General features: G+C 38.8%; 1 protein-coding gene across 1 annotated transcript in view; it reads left to right on the forward strand.

The window, feature by feature from the left end:
• LOC117473806 (junction plakoglobin-like) overlaps window positions 1-14774 on the forward strand; it is a gene marked incomplete at its 5' end in the record, with an annotated part of 174595 nt that overhangs the window by 45308 nt on the left and 114513 nt on the right. The window contains 2 exon segments of the mRNA XM_034119701.1: window positions 1352-1605; window positions 2477-2715. Of these exon segments, the coding sequence (XP_033975592.1) occupies window positions 1352-1605; window positions 2477-2715 (493 nt within the window).

Raw genomic sequence — 14774 nt, forward strand, 5'->3', positions numbered from 1 at the left:
TTCACTTGTCTGTTATCAGCTCTGAGATTATTTAATAATAAATTGAGCAAGTATTCCCCTTTAGACACAACTCCAAAATGTCTTTAATGATGATAGCACCTTGGGCTCAACAAGAAATATTATTTCACCACCCAGTTGATGTAGAAACATCCTCCAGGTTCAGCAGCAGATGGTTGTATGCTGCTATGTTAATCTCTGCAATTATTGCACTGCTTCATTTTGTACATCTTAAATACATAAATACATACTTATCACCCTAATTATCTACATCAAGTTGTGCATCTGAAAGGTTCCAATATGTTTGGGACCAATTAGCATTTTAGAGGCTCATCTTGTGAGTCTGGAGTGTGTTTCAGAAGGATGTTCTTCAAATATTTGTGTTGAAATAAAAAAGTGTTGACTTGCCTGAGTGTCCTTCAAGTGAAATCTGGAGATGCCTCTTGAAGGGAAGCGTCCCAAATGAGTCACCTTGTTTTAACCAAGGATATACTATAGGATTCAATACAATTAAAAAAACTACAAACAAGATGCAGATATTTACACACAAGATAAAGCTCACATAAATCTCAGTCCATCAAGACTTGATTCCAACTCAACTCAATCATAAAGATATTTCTAAAATGTGTAGTGAATTGCTCTGTTGCCCTCATCCAGCACTGCGATATATGTACGCAACAAGAAAATACAGTATATAGCAAGAAACATTCAACAAAACTATCAGAGGAGCACTCTGTCAGGAGCCTTTGCCGTTCTCGTTCAGTATTTGGTTGACCTGAGGAAAGTTGGACCTATTTTTCCTCCACATTCCTTCCGTATACTGTATAAATGTGGTAGCACTTCCAAGGCCGCAGAACTTCAAAACGTTTTGAGTCAGGGATTTTTTCGCTCCGCGGCACAGGAGTTTTCTTTGAAGTTGAAGTTGAACTCGATTTCACCCAAAAATGTTTTTACATTTAATAAATACTTGTTTTTAGCCTCCCGAGATTTTCTGCATTTGACACTGTTGACCACCATATCCTGCTGTTTGTCCTGAGGCAGACAAAGTGTCTCTGCTGTGTTTAATCGAGATTAAACCCTATTGAGCCATATTTGGTGAAATTAGATCACATTTAATGAGACCCAATAAAACTCTTTATTTGTCTTTTGGGAACAATGCATTCAGATAACACTTATTACCAGGTTAGCTGAATGTTGAATCAAACTTCACCTCTTGAATGTAATTACTGAGCATTGTTTTGACTTCAGACACACACACACATACATTGGCTGCAGAACCACAGTTAGTTATCTGTTCACACACACATACACACACACACACACTCTGACTGTCTCTCTTTCTCTCCCATGACAGATTTAGATTCTCAGTTCTCTCTAACCCGGGCTCAGCGGGTCAGGGTGGCCATGTTTCCAGAGACCCTGGTTGAGGGGGAGGCAGCCATGCCCGTCCAATCAGATCCTTCACAACAGAGCAACGTGCAGCGTCTTGCTGAGCCCTCTCACCTGCTGAAGAATGCTATAGTCCACCTGATAAACTACCAGGACGACGCAGAGCTGGCCACCCGGGCCGTACCAGAGCTCACCAAGCTGCTGGCCGACGACGACCCGGTACGCACACACAATTATTAACAACTAAGCCAGGGGTGTCAAACTCAATTTCATCGCGGGCCACATCAGTATTACGGTTGCACTCAAAGGGCCGGTTGTAACTTTAAGACTTTATAAATATAGATATATAAATATATAATATATATAAAATAATGTATTATATTACATAATTGCCAATAATTGCAAGTCTCTTCAGTGTGCATGTCACAAAATGAGATGCATTGTGGAACATGTAGTTTATGGACAACGTGCTTCTGTAAAGCGGCATGTAACCGTCAAATAAACGTATTATATTCTTTGCAAGCTCTTGCGGGCCACATAAAATGAAGTCATGGGCCGCCTTTGGCGCACGGGCCTTGAGTTTGACACTCCTGAACTAAGCTGTCAGACTAGGGGTGTCCGGGGGCCAAGTGCGGCCCTTAGTCCATTTTCAATTGGCCCTCAGCAAATTCTAAAAGTATAATGTAACATGGCCCACACCTGAAACTTTAGCTTTTCCTATATTGTACTTCTTAAATATATATGTACAAATATATTACTTATTTCCATAACCAGCTTGAAATATACCCTTCATTTCCCCCCTTATTATAAGCATTCTGAGGCTTCTTTTTTAAGGGATGAGCTGCAACACTGTTTGTAACAAAATAAAGTAAACCCTCTGGTGAGCTTTGAAGGAGGCTGTTTGTTTTCTTAAAGCATATTCAAGTATCAAGCATAATTTACCTACATTTGATTGATTTTGCTATCTTAACTTAACTGAACTTATGAGGCAATAAACCTCACCTTTTTCTGTATGTGGCCCTCAGTGAAAAAGGTTTGGACCCCTTCTTTAGGCATTATATTTGACACGGTTACATTATTTCCTCCCCAGGTTGTGGTGAACAAAGCAGCCATGATAGTCAACCAGCTGACTCGTAAGGAGGCCAGTCGCCGGGTGCTGGTGCAGTCTCACACCATTGTAGGCGCCGTGGTGCGCGCCATGATAACAGCAGCTGACGTGGAGACGGCCCGTTGTGCGGCCAGCGTGCTGCACAGCCTGTCCCACCAGAGGGAGGGGCTGCTGGCCATATTCAAGTCTGGAGGGATCCCAGCACTGGTCCGCATGCTGAGGTAGAAACACTGAAAATGGTGCCTACAAAGAGTTATATTACATTACATGTCATTTAGCCAGCGGTGGAAACTCAGATGTCTTGCTTAAGTCAAAGAAGCAATGAATTGTAAAAATAATGTGTTATAAGTAAAAGTCTTGCATTCAATATAATAGGGCGGTGGTGGCGAAGTCCATAGGGACTTGGCTTGGCAACTGGAAGGTCACCAGTTCAAGTCCCGGAAAGACCACGTGCTACCGAGGTGTCCCTGAGCAAGGCTCCGTTCCCTACACTGCTCCCCGGGCGCCGTTCATAATGGCAGCCCACTGCTCCTAACACTAGGATGGGTCAAATGCAGAGAAACCGTTTCATTACATAGTACCTGTACTACGTAATGACAATAAGTTGAATCTTCTTCAATAATACTTAGGTAAAAGTAAAACAGTTTGGGCATTCAATTATACTTAAAGTACCAAGAGCAAAAGTACTGTGCCCATTTCAGAATCGTATGATTGGATTATGATGTGTTAGTGTGTTTATCACAGCTGTTACATGTAGAGCTAATTTAAATGACTTTACATGCTGCTGCTGGATATCTTAACCTATGAATAAATATCAATGTTTTGAAATAATTTATTTATATTTTCTATATTTTTTAGCAAAAAATGTGTGACTAAAACCTGTTACAAAATATATAAAGTAGATTCAAGTAAAAATAGTATTTCCAAATTATACTTGAGTACAGTACCTAAGTACATTTACTTTGTGACTATCCACCACTGCATTTAGCTGACACCTTTATCCAAAGATACTTACATACACTTTAGTACGGTACACTACATGCACACAGGAGCATTAAAGCTGAAGAGTCTGCCCTGAGACACTTTGACATGTTGACTGCTGGGGATCAAACCACTGATCCTCTGATCATACACACCCAAACTGTTTGATTATGATGTAATTAGGTTGTTCATGCCCTATGGGGTATACATATATCTTAATTAATTTAAGAACAATCTACCAATTAGTTTTCAGTGGTCTCATGCACAGAATGAGTGGAACCCAGTGAGACAGGTCCTTTTAATCTGCAATAACTGATGTTAGACCACATTGAACAGGAACACATTTCCATTTAACATCATCATCTTTTAGGGTAGTTTGACACACTTGCCATCAGAACATCGTCTACACAGCAACATTGTCTTTGATTAAAGACATGTTTTGCCATCTTATGATAAATACAATATTACATTTTCTGAATCCTTTTTTTCTTTTTTGTCTCTACCAACTCCTAAAAGAAATATATGACATTTCAGCTGCTAAATGTTCCATCAGCTAAGTGTAAACTATGTCAGTCTGCTGTTTGGCGCAGGTAGTGTAAAGTTTTAGAGCCTTTTTCCTCTAAACAGACCCCCAAAATTGTGCTCAATCAAAGCAGTTGTGAGATGGACAGCTGAGCAGTTAAAAAAAAAATACACTCAACCACAAAATGCTTTGTACATCTGAAGGGAGATGCAGATTCAGGGGGTAATTGTACTTTTGAATCGCTATGACAACCACATATTGTCACAGTGTTTTCACATTTTCATACAAAACATCAATTTTTATAATCGAAAGTATTGATTATAGTCATTTTTAAGTAAGTATAGTAAGTATAAAATAAATGCCATGCTGATTTAATTTGGCCTAAAACAAGGAACTAAACTGCAGTAAATGGAACAATGGTTCACCAAAGTTTAGCAAAGGTTAAAAGTTCCAAAAATATCCAGATATCAAGGTTGTTGTGGTAGGATGTTAAAGTTACAACTGGATGATGGTGGAGTGAGAAGACGCAAGTTAACCAACTCTCTCAGGTCGGTCCCGAATAAACACACGAAAGTCAACTACTCAACGAAAAAAAGTAATAAATAAGTGGGGCAAACAATAGGAAAAGTCGGAAAGCTAACAGCTAAAACAAAGTAGGAGAACAACCCGAAATGGACGAATCCGCCGAAGCTAGCGAACATGACGAAGAGCTAACAGAGACACCGGAGCCACAGGATACCACAGATATGCTACGTGCCGGGCTAGCAGCTATTAGCAATGATATGCGAGAGCTCAAGCAGGACCTACGACACCAGCTATCCACATTTAAAGATGAACTGAAGAAGGAAGTGAAAGAAGAAATCAATAACCTCCGGCAAGAATTATACAGTATGCTCACAGAAAATGAAAACGAACTACAGACACCGAAAATGAGTGTTAGCGAAGCCCAGTCACGCATAGCTGAGTTAGAAGAGTGGCAGTCAGTGGCTAACGGTGCACTGTTGGGAATGTCGGATCATACACGGCAGATGCAAGACAAATTAACGGACCTGGACGGAAGAACAAGAAGAAACAACATCAGGATCTTCGGCATACCGGAGGATACAGAGGGGAGCTCCGCCGGTAAATACCTGGAACGACTCCTCAGCACTGAACTCGAACTCCCCGACGGACCCCCCTCCAGATCCAACGTGCCCACCGAGCCCTCGGGCAAAAGCCGCCCCCGAGTGCACCTCCAAGATCAATGATAGTGAACTATCAAACGTACGAGACTAAGGAAATGATTCTAAAGAAAGCATGGCAGAAAAAGATTAAAGTAGGAGACAGGCAAATCTTTTTTGATCATGATTATGCGACAGAGATCGTGCAGAAAAGGAAGGCATACTCTGGTATTAAAACTATCTTGCAGGAAAAGGGAATTCGCTTTCAGACACCTTTGGCAAAAATACGCATACATTGGAACAACGGAGTAAAGACGTATGGAAGCGCCAGAGAGGCTGCACAAGATATGAAAGAAAGAGGCTACTCGGTGGAAACTCCCGAAGGCGACAATTAATCTACAGCGGAGGGGAGACTGCGAGGAGGGACGGAGTGGCAGCTAGTGAAGGGGGCAAAGCCGAGAAGGGAGGCAGCGCACCGGGCGAGAGAAAAGCTACAAGCCTACCAGCTGAGAGCTTAGGACTCTTTACTAAAGGACAGAGGTTAGAAATCTGAATACAAAAGCAGGTATGGCTATAAAGTTAAAGCCACTCAAGGCTGTGAAAGTGAATACAATATGAGACGGCCTAGAGATGTTGAGTTAGTTATGTTGGACATGATCGGACTTTATGGAACCCCCTTTTTTGGGTCTAGTTTGAGGTCCAAGGAGGGGCCCTCATTGAAGAGGAGGACTTTCCCCACGCACCGTGATGGAAGATTCCCACATATTTGGAAGCCCTTTTTATTTCTGGTTTGTGTTTTGTTCATAATGTACATGTTTACGTATTGGAGAGTGGTTTCGGGAGCACATATTGAGGAAGCCGTAAAACGTAAGGATGTCTAACAGTACCAATATAGTGTAGCTGAATGTAAATGGTCTAAGCACACCAAAGAAAAGAGAGAGGGTTATAAGAAAATTGAAAAAGAAAAATGTACAAATTATATTCCTTCAGGAGACCAATTTATCCAAATTAGAACATGAAAGGTATGGTTTCAGAAATGTATACTATAGTTCATATAAGGAGGGGAGGAGAAGAGGAGTTGCAATATTAATATCCAATCAAACCCAATTTGAATATGAAAAAGAAATCAAAGACAAAGAAGGAAGGTATATCATAGTTAAAGGAAGATTAGAAAATGAACCAATAACACTGATAAATATATATGCACCTCCAGAAAGCGATAAAAACTTTTTTAAATCTCTGTTCGATGTAATTGCTGTAGAAACAAAGGGAATCTTAATTTGCTGTGGAGATTTGAATGTTGTTATGAACCATAATAAGGATACAACTAGTCACAAAAGATCCAAACGGCAATTATCAAAATTCGTAAATATATCACTGGAAGAAATCGGGTTGATAGATGTATGGAGAACCCTACATCCTTTGGAAAAATACTTTACACATTTTTCGGCCGCCCATAAGGTCCACTCAAGGATTGATTATTTTCTCATAAATGTAAATTATATTCACAGGGTAAAGGAATGTAGGATAGGAGGGGCAGATGTGTCGGACCACAATCCAGTCTTCTTAAAAATATGTTTAAATAACAGGACACGACACACTGTCTGGAGACTCAACGCTGGAATATTAAATAGTGAACAAAGAAAGGAGAGAATAAAAGCAGAAATTTTAAAATACATAGAGGAAAATGACAATGGAACAGTAGACCCTACAATCCTATGGGATGCCATGAATGCGGTCATCAGAGGGAAATTGATAGCTGAAACTGCAAATGAAAAAAATATGAAATTAGAGGCATATAGAAAATATTCAAAAAGATTAAGAAAATTGGAAAGGGAATTTCAGAATACAAAAGAATCAGAAACAGACCAAGAAATCAAACATTTGAGAACAAAGATAAATGATTTACTACTTGATGAAATTGAAAAAAGGAACAAGTTTGTGAAACAAAACTATTATGAAACTGGACCCAGAGCCACTAAACTATTAGCAAAACGGTTACGAAAACGAGTAATTAACACTATAAATAAAATTAGGGAACCAGATACAAACGTGCTAACGTTTACACCGGAGAATATAGAAAGAATCTGTCAGGATTACTACAGGAAATGATATACACAACCAACATCCGCAGATAAAGAGGAAATTAGTTGTTTTTTTAAACTCACTAGACTTACCGTCAATTGGCAACATACAAAATGATGTTCTTACATCACAATAGAGGAGGTGAATAACGCAATAAGTACATTAAAAAATAATAAATCTCCAGGTAGTGATGGATACCTGTACAGTGGTACAAGATGTTTAGAGAAGAGCTGGCACCGCTTCTACTATCCTCTTTTCATTGGACACTTCAAAATAACAAGATGCCACCATCATGGACTGAGGCAATAGTTTCAGTCATACCTAAACCAGGGAGGGATAAAGAACACTGTGGAAACTATAGACCCATCTCAATATTGAACGTGGACAATAAAATATACACAAAAATTATTTCTAAACGACTGAACACTTTTATATCAGAAATTATAGAAGAAAACCAGACAGGATTCGTAAGCCAACGTCAAACACAAGATAATATTAGAAGAACTCTCCATATAGTGGACCATGCACAAAAGACTAAACAAAGTACTATACTAGTAAGCATTGACAGGAGGCGTATGGTGCAGTGGGTTGTGCGTTGGTGTTCGGATCAGGTTACCCTAACAGGTTCAAACCCCACTGCAGTCAGCATGTCGTTGTGTCCCTGAGACACTTCACCCCAAATTGCTCCTGTGGGGATTGCCCACTGTATTGAGTATGTAAGTCGCTTTGGATAAAAGCGTCTAACAAGTGACATGTAATTGACGCAGAAAAAGCATTTGACCGGGTAAACTGGGAATTTTTGTATCAAATATTGGAACGATTTGGATTTAATAAGAAGGTAATATAATGCATAAGAACATTATATCAAAAACCAACGGCTAGAATCAAAATTAATGGAAGCTTGACAGACAAAATTGATTTACAGAGATCAACCAGACAAGGATCAGGGTTTCTTACGGTCAAAACCTGGAAAAGTCATGGAAATTCAAAATGCAAATTCCAGGCCCTGGAAAGGTTATGGAAAACAATATTTTTCCCAAAGTTTTGGAAAAGTCATGGAAATGTAACTAAAGTTGCATCAAATATAATTTATATTTTAGCTAATGGCCGAAATAGTAATACTATAATGATAATAAATACTGTATCGTATGGTAATGAAACATAAAATGGCATTTAACTGTCGAGGTATTTTGCTGGTGAGAGATTTTAGTTGCTTTAGCCCGTAGAAGCTAGTAAGCCTATTGGATTTGTTTTAGATAGGCACAACATGTTTCATATGCAGACCTTATTTTCCTGTTCCATGTTAAAATAAACCATTTTCTGTGGTACCGCTGAGAAAGAGTAATTTTTTTGGTCATGGAAAATTAGGTAAAGGTCATGGAGAAGTCATGGAAAAGTCATTGAAAATCATTGGTGAAAAAGTGTATGAACCCTGAAGGATGTTGTCTATCACCCACTCTATTTGCTCTATTCGTGGAGCCCTTGGCACAGGCCATTCGCCAAAATAAAGAAATTAAGGGTGTTGAGATAAAGGGGATGGAACATAAGATAGGACTTTTTGCAGATGATGTCATAGCCTTTCTTGAACAACCAAATACATCACTTCCGGTGCTTCTAGAAACATATGGACACCTTTCTGGATATACAATTAATATTTAAAAAACACATATACTAACACTTAACTACACACCATCAACAATGATTAGGCACACATTTCATCTAAATTGGAATTTAGAGCAAATACAAATATTTGGGTGTCATCATTACTAGTGGATTAAATAAAATAGGCTGTGGCTCAGTGGAATAGTGCACTGAACTTAGTGCGCTGAACTTTGAATCAGGGGGTCACAGGTTCAAACCCCACTGCAGTCAGCATGTCGTTGTGTCCCTGGGCAAGACACTTCAGCCCAAATTGCTCCTGTGGGGATTGCCCACAGTATTGAATGTATGTAAGTAGTTTTGGATAAAAGCATCTAACAAGTGACATGTAATGTAATATACAAAGCAAACTACAATAAGATAAATCAAGAGATACAAAAAGATATCGAGAGATGGTCTACTATACCACTAGACTTTACCTCTAGAATGGAGACGGTGAAAATGAATCTTCCGCCCCGACTTCTCTACCTGTTCCAATCCCTACCAGGGGAGGTTCCCCAAACTCAATTTACAACATGGGACAGGCAAATATCAAGGTTTATTTGGGGGGGGGGAAAACCCAGAGTAAAGTATGAAACTCTCCAGTTACCTAAAAACAAATGGGGCATGGGCCTTCCAAAACTAAAGGAATACTATAATGCTGCCCAATTAAGATATGTTGTATGCTGGTGCAAACCAGATTACACATCAAAGTGGAAGGAAATAGAAAAATAATGTGTTGAATATCCAATCCAGAATATTATTGGCGATAAAGAAATATACAAGATAATACAGAACCAACTAGATTTAATTACATCCTTCACTCTCAAATTATGGTTTAAAATAGTTAAAAAGCACGGGATAGGGAAAAATATACATTTACTAAAATGGGTAGCATTTGATAGTAGTTTTAAACCGGCTGGATACGATAAGGGATTCAAACTATGGGTAACCAAGGGGATTACAGCATGGTGCACTTTAGAGAAGGATGGGGAGCTGGAGTTTCCAGAATTTGAAGGATAAATATGATCTGGATAAACATGACTTCTACAGGTACTTACAAATAAGGGACTACTACAAAAAGCAAATTAAAAGAGACCCCTCTGCTGAAGTGAATGGTGTGATTCAAATCACAACTAATTCAAAGAAACCAAAATCAGAATCATAACTGCTCTACAAAGTATTGTCCACAAATACACATTCAACTAAATGTATAAAAGAGAAATGGGAAACAGAATTTAACACAACCATTTCAGATGATGATTGGCAAAACATGTGGAAGATACATCAATCATCCACCAATTCACGGATATGAAGGGAATACTCATGGAAAAATGTGATCAGATTTTTTATAACACCGAAGCATCAGAGTAAATACTTAAATACAAATCCTCTGCTGGAGAGAATGTGGAGAATCAGAGGCCAACCATGCACACATATTTTGGAAATGCCAAAAAATACTTAAGTTCTGGGAATCGGTACACAAGGTTTTGCAAAGGTTTACGGACCCGGACCTATAATCAATACATTAATAGGGGAATTCAATTTTGACGGGGCGATTCTATTTTAACCGCTGCCGACAGCGGGCGAAAGAGACGAGTGAGCGATACAGGGAGAGAAACACAGAAGAAGAGAAGAGAGAAGCGGAGAGGAAAGTGACTGAAGAGAATAATTAGCGATGCAGGGAGAGAAGCGGAGAGGAGAGTGAACAGGCGTGTTAGCGGCAGACAGGGAGAGACAAATAATTACACATGGCGCTCTCCAAGAAGAGGAAAGTGGACAGTGAGAACAGAGCTTTTAACCCTGAGTGGACGGACTCATTCATGTTCATCCTGCCCACTGGGAGCACAGAGCCAGTGTGTCTCATTTGTTCAGAGACCGTGGCGCTCATTAAAAGTGCCAAAACGCCACTATGAGACAAAACACAAAGTGTTTGACCAAACATTTCCTCTCTAGTCAGAACTGAGGTCACAAAAAATAAGCAGTCTCAGAGCCCAATATGATCAGTCCACCAGGATCAAAATTAAAACTAAATATCGTTCCAGGGCAGGCTAACCGAGGCTAACCAATGAGCACCTACATGTGTGTATGAGAATGGCCCTGACACCATTTCAGCCCAGATCTAAACTCCTGGCAGGACAAGCTCAAGCTCAATTCTCGCACTGAATTAAAACAAAGTGAGTGATGGACTGCAATATAAGAGGGAAAGAAAGAGAAACTTTAAAACTGTTCAATTGTTATGATGTGTAAAGACTGATATTGTTCTATAATCGGCTGAAACTGTTAAGTCATGATGTGAAACGGTTAACAAAGAAAAAGGGAAACTCAAGCTGCTGCTACACTTTATTTTATTTATCTAAAATTAAGCACTTTTAAGATGCACATATTTTCAAAAGCTATTTTATTTATTTTCTCCTATTTTATTTTTAAATGCAGCCCGAGAGGAACATTCAGAGCCGGCCCGACCCATTAAGCGACATAAGCGGCCGCTTAGGGCCCCGCAGCCACTAAGGGCCCCCTAGCAAAAATAGAAAAAAAAAAGCTGCAATCTCAGTTCACCGTCGCCGTGATAAGTATGTTTAATTAATTTTGTTAATATGCCTAGATTGCCTACTCTCAAAGTCATGTATTATATTATTGAGTCAATCATATAATACATTAACCGTGCTTTACCTGAACCTCATCATGACACTAGAGAGGACGGCAGGATTTAATTTCCCATGTTCAGTGAATGCAACAGAGGCAAGGCACCAGACCAACCAGAGAGTTGAATGGAAATAAACATCTGTCTTATTGGCTGACAGGTACCTATCCTGTGAGCTGTGACAATGTTTAAAATAAACTGTCAGTCTCAGACTCAGAGTTTTTGAAGATGGACATAAGAACATTTGTTCTTAAAAAAGACGACAATTCTCAAGTGGTGGTTCACACAACAACCCCAGAGCCAGCACTTGAGCCAGGAGAAATTACAGCTACGTTGACGTTACTTTGAATCGCGGGGGTAAGCTAAACCGTTAGCAAGTAGCTATAGCTAGCCAGATATATTAAATAAACACTTTGTCATACAATCTAAATGTAATGTTTTTTAGCGTTACCTGGTGATTTCAAAGAAAGCTCTGGGAAATGTTGACTTACTGTTCGACATGAAGCTAGAAGCTACCTTACAGTACACAGTTGATCCTGAGTCCTCCTGTCAGTTAAAGTGTTTCATAGTTAGCTTAGCTAAGCATCAACCTAGCACTGAAATATATGGATGTTATGTGACAGTATTTCTGAGAAAAAGTCAGCTGAAATGGTGGCATAGTTGCCACTGCTTTACGTGTCGACAGCATGATTGAACGTATTTGCAGCAGTAAATGTGGCTGTTTGGCCACTGACGTTGCCATAACAACACCTGAATGTAAATGTGCAACCTCTTTTTGTGACAGATTTTTGCATGAAATTATAATTCTTCTGAATGATATTCCTATTGACAGCTAGTTTTTATGTGAACATTATGAGATGGACAGCCAGAGAGAATAAATGAAAAACAGTTATGAAATACCAGAGGTGGGAGTAAGTCCTACATGTGCAAGTCATGAGCAAGTCTCAAGTCTTGACCTACAAGTATCAAGCAAGTCCCAAGTCACTGTGGTGAGAGTCAAGCAAGTCAAATCAAGTCATTGCTCAGGTCAAGTCAAGTCAAGTCAAGTCATACAAAATTCTGATGAATAAGCCCAGTTTCCGCATTTAAATCAGTTAAAAGACAGTGGTTATGAAAATGGATTCAACCCACACTATGATCTTCATCACATACACAGTTAATCATTTGAAATCTAATTTAGACCGATGACAATCATATTAGATTAATATTAACCCTAGAACTGCAGACAATATAGCTAGGACTCAATATAGCTAGGACTCAATATAGCTATGACTCAGTCAAAAAGTCTGTTCAAAAAGGCAGAATTCCAGGTAAGAAAATCATATATGGCATTTGCCATTACACATATTTAATTTAGATTTCTGTTAACACTAGAACCGCCAACAGCGTCAGCACCTACATAGATATCATTTTCAAATCATTTAATTTGTTCCTCTTCATAATTTCCTTATAAACTAAGTAGGACGATTTAAAACTCACTTAATTGGGTTAATTTAGAAATTGCTTCAGTTTATCATCATAACAGATCAAAAAGTTCAGATTCATTTTACAATAAATCAAGGAATGATGCACTTCTACAAACAAAAACAACATAATTAAAACATTTAAACAAACTACTAAAAGTAGATGAACTACATTATTCAACAGTTTACAGTAACTTCTGATAACACAGGGGAAATAAACGAGGCATCTCTTTTCCTCTCTCTCTCTCCCTCTCCTGACTGCCCGTCAGTATCAGTGTTAGTCAAAATGAATCCCTTGGCGGTTCTAGTGTTCATTTACCGTTTTGTCTTCTCTTTGTAATGCTTAATCGATTTGAAACCAAGTCTAACGTAGCTTAAACTTAACGATAGCTTTCTAGCTAACACAACACATGCACGCACCTTTCTCTGTGGGTTTTTTTGTAGTGACGAATGAAGTTGGATGTTGTGGTGGTCGTGTCACTGATCTTTATGCTGCAGACCCTGCATACCGCTGTTCTCTTCTTATTAGCGTCATCGACAACATAATCCTTGAATCCAAACTTCACTATTTGTGGAGTAACGCTAGCCGCTGCCATGTTAACTGACACTCCTGCCGTAGTGGGTTGCCAGGTTTGCGCGCATGGCGCTATAATCACCCAATCACGTTTTTCGAAAAAACTAAACGTAATATCTCACTACAAAAACAAACGCAAATATTTAATTTTAAACAGACAAGTCCTTTCAAGTCATCTGTCTCAAGCTTAAGTCAAGTCTCAAGTCGTGAATACCAAGTCAAAGTCAAGTCAAGTTGTTGTGGAGATATCCAGCATAACACAACAGGAAAGAATGAAACAGAGAGGAATCAATAAAACACAAACACAGATATAGCTGATAAGTAATTATTATTTAGTTGTTGCAACAAACAAACAATAATGGGAAGTACATCACCTGCTGCCACAGCAGCCAATCGTGGAAATGCTCCACAGAACAGAAGAAAAACAGGGCTAGATATACTTTTCTAAATGACACACGAACATGTTCCCCAAACATGTTTAACGCACGCACATTTTATCATGCAGCCAACCACACAAATGTCACATGTTTTTCTCTCTGAAAGCTATACCTGTATATGTTTAAACGTCATCATCTCATGACATCCTTAGGATTAGTTAACTAACAAAGGTTAACTGTTTTTATAACCCGAGGCCTTCTCTGAACTTCCTATACCCTTGGTGTCAGCTCACTTAAAATGAATACATCTATTGATAATTCAGAACGACCATTGTCTCTCTAACTGTGTGTGACCCAACTCAGTAACACACATCATATGGAATACCATGTGATCATTAATGAATATCAGAAATACGCTGTATTAAACATTCTGCCATAACACTCCCTCCTTTTATTAATTAAGATCACTTAATCAAAAAAAATTATTATTACAAGTAACCTACTGAGTTCCGCCCTCGAAAGCCCAAAATGACTTTCTGAAAAATATTTATCGATGGGTAATCATTTTACTTAAGGCAGAAGTCACAGGTCACATGTACTGTACCTACTCACAATAGCCAAAAAAACACCTTTTTGATTATAACACAAAAAGTGGAAGAAAAGACAATTGCGCTAATCCTACTCTACTTAAATGGAAAATCATTTAAAAACCTCAGTATGTTTAAGAGGAAAAAATCAATTTGTCCCATTCAAGTTTAACAAACTTACATACATAGCCTAATAACAAAGCAACATACAATTAATACTTGATTATACATAATGAAAAATCTTCCAA

The sequence above is a fragment of the Trematomus bernacchii genome, unplaced genomic scaffold, assembly GCF_902827165.1.
Source record: "Trematomus bernacchii unplaced genomic scaffold, fTreBer1.1, whole genome shotgun sequence".
In the NCBI taxonomy this organism is placed as follows: domain Eukaryota; kingdom Metazoa; phylum Chordata; class Actinopteri; order Perciformes; family Nototheniidae; genus Trematomus; species Trematomus bernacchii.